The 10,277-nt window shown below is 42.6% G+C and overlaps 1 protein-coding gene across 2 annotated transcripts; it reads left to right on the top strand.

Moving 5' to 3' along the window:
- Window positions 1-4,878: 4,878 nt before the first annotated feature.
- Nhlh2 (nescient helix-loop-helix 2) lies at window positions 4,879-9,941 on the top strand. 2 transcript variants are annotated; one of them, XM_013075461.3, is made up of 3 exons: window positions 4,882-5,204; window positions 5,612-5,937; window positions 7,283-9,940. In XM_013075461.3, exon 3 carries the CDS (start codon window positions 7,291-7,293, stop codon window positions 7,696-7,698), a length of 408 nt encoding a protein of 135 aa, XP_012930915.1. In that variant the 5' UTR covers window positions 4,882-5,204; window positions 5,612-5,937; window positions 7,283-7,290; the 3' UTR covers window positions 7,699-9,940. The 2 variants fall into 2 exon arrangements, with proteins under 2 accessions (XP_087069431.1, XP_012930915.1); XM_087213305.1 differs by having other exon boundaries at window positions 4,879-5,204; window positions 5,612-9,941.
- Window positions 9,942-10,277: the final 336 nt, after the last annotated feature.

The following is a 10,277-nucleotide window of genomic DNA, read 5'->3' as shown; positions in this document are numbered from 1 at the left end:
AAAGAGAATACATATAGAAAAAAAAAATTTGAAGCAGAAATGTCAGGATGTACCTGTAAAATTGATTTTAGAAATATAGGTCTTTTATATTAAAATACACTGTTTGTATAATAAATACAATAACCTATATGAGAATGTATGGTATCCCACAGAGAAAAATGCTGGTTAGCAAGTAGAACAATATTTAAAGAGCTGTTTAACTTTAAATGTTTCAAATTTTTTTATTATTTTTAGTGACAATGTCATCACCAGTAGATTTTCTAAAAGATGAGCACACACTCAGTGTGTGTCCTTAAGTTTATTTTAAAAATGGTTTAAATAGAAACTTTGTAAAAAGAAATTTGTGCTATTGTGAAGGCATTTTGAAAGAAGATATTTGGAAAATGTTCTACTGTTAATTGACTTTAGCTACCTCAAAGAATGAAAAGGTGCCACATATTAACATCTTCTACATATGAACACTTAAAACACTTGGAAACATACATTTCTAAACTGTTTAAAAAAAAAAAAGTTGAGCTGCCAGCTGGTTGCAGTGAAGCTAGCCAAGTGTGGTGGTGCACGTTTTTAATCCTGGCACTTTGGGTCGCTGAGACAGGAGTGTAACAACTTTAAGCTCAGCCTGTGCAGTTTAGCAATTTAGTGAGAACTTATCTCAAAGCTTTAAAGTAACAAAGAGCTGGGGCTGTAGCACAGGGAGAAGACCTGGGTTCAATCCCCAGTATTGAAAAAAAAAGTTTCCAAATCAAGTTTCAGGGGTGTTAAACCCACTTGTGGAAAAAATAATCATTCAGATTAAGAGGAAACTTGCTAGCCAAATTCAACAAAAGTTTGGCATTTTTGGTAGATAAGCTAAGAAAAATGAGAATTATGATGTAGTTAACATAATCAATGATAAACTTCCATTGGGACTTTTGAAGTTTTGGCTTATATAAAATAAACTGGAATTTTTCTATGATTTTTTAAAAATTGGGAACGGTTATCTACCTGCAGATCTCAGCCCACCTGTACGAGGAGTGGACCACAGAGAAGTACATAATGAGCTAGGAGATTACATTGTGCCTCCGCATTGCAGTTGTATCGCTCCCTGCACTGGTCAAGTTGCATGGAAAGCTAGTTTTCAAAGTTATCCTAATGGCAATTGCTTCCTTTAAAGAAAGCAAACCTAAAGAAGGAATGAATCAAACTAATAAGAAACAAAATATAAAGCTCCTCACCATTTAAAACCAAGTACAGTAAGGGACAATAAAGAAAATATTCATAGATAAAAATGTAGAGTAACATAGAAAAATAGGTTGTGATATAAATATGACATGCTCAATCTTCTGGATTTCTTTATTGAAACATAATGATACAACATAGTTAAAGTCCATAAGTCAGGTTTTTAAAAGTATATTTAAAGAGTTATAACATGACCAAAATCTAATTTTAGACTATTTCATTTGTGATAACATTCTCTGCTATATTGGCCATAAAAACAAGATTCCAAATAAACTGAGCTTAAAACCAGAACATCAAACCCTGTTATCACAAAGGGTTAAACAATGACTAATAAAATGACCCCTATTGGTCAAAAAATATACACTGCTAATAATATCCTGTGCTGGTAATAACTTTTTATACTATTAATAAAGAAATATAATTATTTCATAAATATTAGTTTTATGTTTATCATCACTTTAAAATGCCTTGTGTTTATAATTATATAATATGCAAGCATAGTGATACATGTATAAAGTTTATTAATAACTAATATACATCTACACTCTGCAAAATTTAAGAAAACAGATTGGAAATAACTGCCTAAGGGAATTATCAATAATTATGAAGGCTTAATAGTCCAAACGTCTGGCACAAGACTAGATGCTCTATAAGAATTTAAAACTGTATGGACTCACTGACCACCACTGAATGGAAAAATGGCAGTCTATCTATGTTTTGTGTATACATACTCTTCTCCCTCCAAATGATCATTTGGTGAGTAATCCTGCATGAGTATAACTGTGTAGGGTGTGATGATCACAGAAGCAGTGCACAGTGGTCAAGAGTAGGTTCAGAATTTAGATCATCTGAGTCTAAATTGGCCCTGTGATTTATTAGCAATGTGACCTCGAATCAACTACCATCTTTTCCATGCCCCAGTTTACTGCTATGCAAAACAGGGTCAACCGCAGAACCTACCTTTGTAAGTTTTTAATAAAGATTAAATGAATTCTTTTGTGAAAAGTCCCTACATGTATTGTCTAACCCATGGCCAGTACTCACTGCAGGGTAGTTACCAACACTATGACACCCACATCTAGGTGGGTAGAAGGGCATATTTGGATATGTTTATATTTATGTGTAAATGTATATCTGCCTCTCAGTATTATTTATATTGAATAAAAATAATATTCAATATTTATGATTTCTGGGCATTCATTTAAGTGCCATATATATATATATATATGTGTGTGTATATATATATATATATATGTTATCTTTGTTCACTGTTGGTAAATCATATAGTATACCATACTTTTCTTATTCTCATTTTACAGTTTAGAAAACTCAGATCCAGAAAAGCTAAGTAATACAGCTAGTCTAAGTTCACACAGGTAGTAAGTGACAAAGCCAGGAAGTCTAGCTTTCTAAATTACTGCTTGTCATCACTGTGTTGATTTAATAATATTATTTAACATTACTCCTATATATCATGATATCTTATTTTATATGATGCTTAGTATTCTGTCAAATACTTTCACATCCACTGAGCCTTAAAGCAAGCTTGCAGTGAGAAGCCAGGGTTATTATCATCCTTTATAGGAGGGAAAACGGGTCCAAATGTAACCATGGGTGTTTTTGGTAAAGTATTTCTTTACTACAAATATTCTGGGTACCTCTGATGTGGAGAGTCACTCACTAAGAGAACTGAGTACTTGTATGTCAGAACTGACTGGGGATACAAGCTACAGACTTGTTCTAGAAGTGTCACAGCCTAATGAGCAAGACAGATATGAAAACCAAGAATCACAGATCCCAGTGTGGTCTTGGGGGCAGATGGGAGAGGGCTGCTTATGAAGGGCCATCTGTGCTGGGAGGCCTTAGAAAAGGCAAAGGTGGCAGGAGAGAGGGAGGCTTTTTGGAAGAAAGAACACGTGTGTGTGGGAAGCCACATTTGTGTCTATGATGGTGTGTCTAGCATGGCTGTGTATGGATCTAAGCGTGTACCTGTACAGGTGTACTCACAGAATATCCCAGCCTTCAGCATGGAATGTACAAGATGCACAGATACCATAGCAGAATCGGGCTGGCCCTGATTCTCACATCCTCCCCACCTATTCCCCAACACTGGTTCCTCCTGCCATAGTAGCCGCCTCCTCTAGAGCTAAGGTGATCAGATTTCCCTGGATTTTACAGTCCATCGGTCCGGATGTGTAGCCATTTGCTAGAGCCAGCTAGCTTCCATGAGTACTGAGGGGTGAGCAGGCGCCGGTGTCTGTGGGTTTACATCTGTGTGCGTATTTCTGGCCGGCCGAGTGTGAATGCTTGGTGTTGGCCGCTCCTAGCCACACCAGGAAACCTCCCTTACCCCTTCATCTTCCCCACCTTAGGGACCTTCTCCTCTTCCCTGTTCCCCTCACCACCTGTGTAAGTACGGCTTTGGCCTCCACTTAACCGTCCTGGGGATATCTAAAATACGCTTTTGGGTTGGGGCTCGGTAGGCGCAAGGCTAAGCAGTTTTGGTGCCCTTGGTTCTTAGAGGTACTTTCTCCTGTCTCCCACCTCTGTCCCATTCTGGTCTACAAATCTCCTAGAGAAGGAAATGTGTGTGCAAAGCTAGTGCTTGTAGCAGCCGTGAGAATCCCAGAGGGTCAATCTCACAAGTGGACAAGACTGATAAAGGAGGGAAAGTGAAAACTTTCTATGAATTTTTTTAGGGGTTGAAGAGATGGGGAGTAAAGCTCTAATACTCTCACTTAAGCTTGATCAATGCTAAAAGCTACAATGACCCTAAATAATAAGTACTGGTATAACTGATGATATGTAATTAATAGCAAGTACCATGTAATTGATGGTGACTAACAGTATTTCTATTAAGTGGCAAAATAACCAAACTCAACTTTCCCTTTTGTTATAAAGCATATAAATTCAGGGCCATGGGGTGGTATAGGCATCATGTGCTGGTACAGGCATTATGTGCTGGAATACACTGGAGATTTGTGAGTGTTTACATCTTAGCCCAGTGCACTGCCACATAACTAAATGTATTCACATGTTAAGATGGGCAAGAATGAATGAAGGACAGTAATTAACACATGTAGTCTGTCAGATTTTAAGTTGAATGAATGAATGGTGAAGATAAGCAAACACAATCAGAAAAGTAGAATTGTCTCATTTAATGGTCTCTGAATACCTGGGTTCTGTTCCTAGTTCCACCAATGACTTTAATTATTCTTTTGAAAAGTGTCTTTTTAAAAACGATCTATTGATAAGTTAGTCTCATGGCAGGGTATTCCTCAAAAATATCAATAGGATTAATCAACCTTGGTGAAGTATATTTTAAAATGTAAATGATCTCTAACAATGTTGCATATCTAAATACTTTATATTGTCACATTTGTCCAATATATATTTCCATTTGCTGGATGCAAATATTTTCCTAAATATTAAGGAAAGGTGCTGGTTTTATAATATGCCAGGGAAATTTTTCCATAGTCAACATATTGTTTATTTGCACTTAAATATTGCATCAATAATCTGAAAACAAGAAATAGCCTGATTATGGCTACAGACTGTTTAGAAGCTGTGATTTCTATCATGGACTGCTTTCAACTGCTATATTTTATGGCACGGATTCAGCGGGAATCTGATCTGCTAAAATATTTGGGCTGTGAAAACTCCCACACTGTGACAGATGTCAAGTCCAATTAAGTGACTCATGTCCAGGTTTCTGTCCAATAGGATTTCCCATTAAATATCAATTTAGAGGGAAAAATTCCATCCCCCTTCTTAAGCCTTTATCTCGTCCACCATCTCCAGGCTGAATCAATTGGTACCAGGAGAGCCAAGAAGCCACACACAGCTCTGCATCTGTGCTCTGGCTCTCCCACCCTCTTCCAGTCTTTCTCCGCTTCCCTATCACTGTTGCTCCAGGAGACGTTCACTTTCCACCAACCTCTCTCCAAGCATCTCCAAGCCACTGGCTATATAAATTTTGCTACAAGGTAAAGAGAGAGGGGATGGGGTGTGGGGGGGTTGTGATCAAACCTTTAAAGACTTTGAAGCTGGAAAACAGGTGCCTGTTTATAAAACATACAAGTAAATGAGGGACCAACGAGAGGCAATCTTAGCTTCCAGTTACAGTATTGTGTTCGTTCCTGGGAGCTGGGGAGACATCAGCTGAACAAAGCCTTATCTGGGGGGAAAATCACTTCTGAGCAAGATCGCATCTCTGTCCACACTTCTCAGTTTCTGTTAAGCCCTAACAAGGGAAGGAAAGGAGTCCTCTAGGAGCAGGAGCGGAATCTTATCTTAACCATCTTTCTTATTGATTATTCCACTATTAGAAAGTGGAGGAATCAGCTCTTTGATGTGATTGTGTTTCTCCCTGCATCTCTTTTGTTATTTATAGAGCCATAGAAGAGGAAAAAGCAGGAGACTTTTCAACACATCATTTAAAAAAAACAACAACAACGAATTTTTCGAAATGTTTGAGAACAATTAAAAGGAAAAGGCGTTTTTGATCTACCAGCTAAGTGAACAATCATTCATATCATCCACATCCTGAGATACCGTCTCTTGCTGCGGGCACCGGCGAGATGACAGCTGCTTTTTCATTTTTGAATGTAATAAACAATTGCTGCTTTTAATATTTTTTCCGGAATTTCCCCCTCGCCATTCCCTGGAATTTTAACTCTAAAAGATTGGAGAAAAGATTGTCGAAAAGGCTTTTGCAAGGTAAGACTCCTTTAAATCTTTTTTTTTTTTTTGGCAGCTTGAAACTAAGTTAATTCATATTACATGTATAGATTCATTTCGGTCCATAATGAAAGAAATAAAATGCATACACAGCATGGTATTTATGAATTATTCTTAAAGCTATCTGGAAGGGAATTTAACATGCTTGGAGGGGAACCCAGGAACTTTTGTGCGAACTATAACTATGTGGTGGCTTTTTGTAATTTTCCACTTCTCTTCTGTGTATCTCTGCCCTTTCAAGCCGACTGTATAGGTGCAAGTTGGTTTACTTATAAGCGTACCGGAGAGAAGCCCATGGGGAGTCACATGTAGTTCACCTGAAGCGTTTGTTTTTCTTGCGCCTTAGAGGACCTGTTTTTCCCTGCCCGGAAACGAAGGATGTTTTGCCACCCAATTTGCTCAGAAGCGGGGCTGGGAGCCCACCCTCCAGGTCCCCTGGCTTTTGTTTCTCCAGGAGCAAACCCACCTACAAGTCTCCTACCCAGGTTTCTCCTGCGCCGGGCGTCTCTTGAGAGGGACCCACCGGGCCAAGGGTTCGCCGTCCCCGGACCCTCCGGGGCTCGCAGCCTGGCCAGCGCCTTTCCTTGCCTGCTGGCCCCTCTCGCGAAGCCCGAATTCCCTGCTCCGAGAGGCAGCCTCCCAGAAGGCGCGCAGCAGGGGACCGGGAGAGCGGCGAGGTGGCCTTTCCAGGAGGGGCCGGTCGGGGGAAAGCCGGTCACAGACGCCGGGCCCTGGCGAGGCCTCCGGGACGGCTGCGCGCCGCAGAGCCCGGGGCCCGGAGCGCCCGAACTTTGCCGCGGGGCGCAGCACCCGCCGCTCCTCCCTCCGCGACCCGGCTGGCTGCAGGGTCCTGCGAGCGGCTGCGGGCTGCGGGCATTGTGTGTTCCGAGTCCGCGCCCCCGGCCCCGGCGCGTGCGGCTGTGTGCGTGACAGATGGTGCTCGGGAGCGTGCGAGGGCACAGGAGTCAATTTCCTTTTGAAAAGAGCCGACACGTTTGTTCAGTCATTATTGCGGGGAGGCAGACGAGGCGAGGCGGCCTTCCCGCCCCCGGCTGCTCTCCCTGCGCCCAGGGATGGGCCCGTCTGCCCGGCGCAGTGAGCCCAGATGTATCCGTCGTGTGGTTCCATTCGTCTGTCTGGGCAGGGGGCGCGGGAGGGAAGCGGAATCGCCCGGCCGAGGTTGCAGGCCCCAGACGGCTTCCCAGGCCCGGGCCCGCCGGCCTGCGCGGGTCTCCTGCAAGCAGAAGCGCGGGGCCCGGGCGCGGCAGCCTCCCCGCTAGGACCCTTGTGCTTTTTATTGACCCGTTTTCCGATTCCCTCTCAGCCTCCAAAATGATGCTGAGTCCGGACCAAGCCGCGGACTCGGACCACCCCAGCTCGGCGCACTCGGACCCGGAGTCGCTGGGCGGCGCGGACACCAAGGTTCTGGGCAGCGTGTCGGACCTGGAGCCGGTGGAGGAAGCCCAGGGCGACGGCAAGGGCGACAGCCGCGCGGCCCTCTACCCGCACCCGCAGCAGCTGAGCCGCGAGGAGAAGCGGCGGCGCCGGCGCGCCACGGCCAAGTACCGCTCGGCCCACGCCACCCGCGAGCGCATCCGCGTGGAGGCCTTCAACCTGGCCTTCGCCGAGCTCCGCAAACTGCTGCCCACGCTGCCGCCGGACAAGAAGCTCTCCAAGATCGAGATCCTGCGCCTGGCCATCTGCTACATCTCCTATCTCAACCACGTCCTGGACGTGTAGGGCGGAGGCGCGGCGGGAGGCCGCGGTCCGGGGGCGGGAAAGGCGACCGACCCGGGCGGCCGCCTCGGAGGGGCAGAGCGGCAGGCGCCCGACCCGGAGACCCCGGGACCGGGAAGCAGCTCGAGCCCGTCCTCTCTGGTCAGCAGGCACCAGGAAGGTTCCCGAGCCGGGAAGCTGGGGTTGGCTGGAGAGCCCCGGGGCTCCAGGAGGGGTATTTTTCAGGCCTTCTGGGGGCACCCAACAAGGGCCGGGGGGGGGGCCTCCCCTAGGTGTATTAGGATCCCCACAGCGCTGTTGCTTTAACCCGCTGGAGACTGACTTCTCCTATGTTTATCTCCCACAGATCTTCATGTTTTGAAAGACCCAGGGCAGGAGTCTCAGAGTACAGGCTCATAACTTTAAACTCTATGAATTTTTCTAATTGACAGATCACCAAACTTTGGGAAGGGGGAGAGGAAGAACTCTCTTCCAGAGGTTAAGGCACAGCAAGATGAAATGGGAAACTGTTTCTTTGTCAGAAGAAAGATGGTATTAGAGTCCAGACAAAACAAACGCTGAATATTTGGCAGGTTTAAAAGACAAATTGAGAAGAGACAAGCTGTGGGAGGATTTGAGCTGGGTGAGATCGTAACCCCGAGAGGACACTGACCTAGACTGAAAAAACCCTATTTAAGTGGAACATTTAACATCTGACTGCTCTTTCAGGTGAAGTGCCCCTTTATATATCCAAAAACATCTATTTGTGACCTTAAACATGTGGACCCATAGGTGCAGTTAGAAGAAGACGACCTATTTTTATTTATGTTAGAAGAAGTAGAGTATTTTTTTCAAGACATTTATTTTTCAGAGTGGTGATAATTTTACTTTGGATACTCTGTGCCAATTTATTTATAGTCAAGTGTTTACACTTTTTCCTGTGGAATAATTACGTCTAAATTTTTAGGTGTTTGTTGAGATTATGCTGTGGTCTTTCTTTTTGCTCAATTAATATTGCACTTGTATAAGAAATTTCCCTCTCCTCCGTTTCTAAACATATTTTATATATTAAGATGTTTGTTCTCGAAAGGTTCTTTTGTTGTGAGATCAGCAACACTAGCACTTCACTATTATAGTTTTTTTTAAAAAGTAAGTGTTGTTATTCTTATCTGTAGTTATGTCTGAAAAGTACTTTACAACCTGTTTATAAGGAGAGTAGCTTCTTCGTGCGTGCGTGCGTGCGTGTGTGTGTGTGCGTGATGTTTGTGCGTGGGGATGATTTTAGGAAATTAAGTTATTTTCCTAAACAAAAAAAGAATTCAGAACTACTTTCCTCTGTGACAACCAAAAAGAAAAGTCTATAACCTGAAAATGTTTCATGTTCTCAGCTATGAAACTCAAAGCAAGGAGTGTATTTTAGAGACAAGAGAAAAAAAACACATCTGCTATCCAAAGATTTTAGTCTTTTTCAGGGTTTTTTTGTGTCTCTGTTGCTTTATATAATGCAATATTTTGTAGTGAAAATAGATATAATCTGGTTTCTATCTGACAAGTTTTTCATATCTCATGAATGGTGCGCTGTTTTGCATATAAATAAAGGTATCAAATAAAGTCCTCTCCTTTATTTTAAGCATCTGTCTAAAAGTAATGAATATGCTGGCTGAGCATGAAATATCTTAATGGACTAAGTACCTTAAAAAGGAACAAGTGCATTGCAAACATAAAGTCCTGAGTTTGATCCCCCGGTACTGCAAAATAAAATTTACAAAAAAGGAACAAGTAAAACAAAACAAAAACAAACCTTAATGCAGACTTATTCTTGTATTGAGATCCTTGACGCTCTTCTGAACGTGGACACTAATCAGTCTACAAATACCTGCCCCTGATACGGTGATGACACACATCATGCTATCCCCAGTGAGGAAAAGCAGGGTAGAGTTTATATGAAAATCTTACTTGAATCATAGATTCCTTTGCTTTAAAAGAAAATTTTATGACTCTCTAACCAACCTCTGCAAATCAAAGTTAAAGACAGGCCCAAGACAAGACCTGTGTTAAGTCATATAGCTGCTTCCCTTGCAGTAAGAAGATATTTGTGACAGCTCTCCCTCGGGGCACTTATTAAGAGCAAGGTGTATGTTATGCTTGTAACACTCGGGCATCTAATCAGTACACAGATTACTGTTTGTGACACCCACAAACAATAACAAAATGGTCTGGACTAACTTGGAGATGGAAAGAACTTATCTACAAAAACCTACAGCTGGTGTAAAAATGTGAGATACTCTTATCTACAGGAAAATTCGTGAATAAACAGCTATGTGTCTATATATGCACATAAATATAAAGTATATTATGAGCCATTAGTCCATGTCACACAAGATCTCTGGCTTCAGTATAAAAATGTAATCACGTGGATGCTTGGGTTTCTAAACAGTCCGTGGGATTACAAACACTTTTCACTTTTCTCTCAGGCTTCTTGTAGTCAGGTTCACAGATACTTAGAAAATGGAACTTCATTCTCTTCTTTATATGGAGGTGCTTAGGAGGAAAGCACCCCCTACCTCCATGTGAAAAAGAACAGTGTCTTGTCTGTAGACTGT

The sequence above is a fragment of the Heterocephalus glaber genome, unplaced genomic scaffold (genome assembly GCF_053883595.1).
Source record: "Heterocephalus glaber isolate CG9 unplaced genomic scaffold, H.glaber_assembly_v1.0 deba00001442, whole genome shotgun sequence".
NCBI lineage: Eukaryota > Metazoa > Chordata > Mammalia > Rodentia > Bathyergidae > Heterocephalus > Heterocephalus glaber.
Note: the sequence above shows the minus strand (reverse complement) of the source record. Positions and strands in the feature narration are given on the sequence as shown.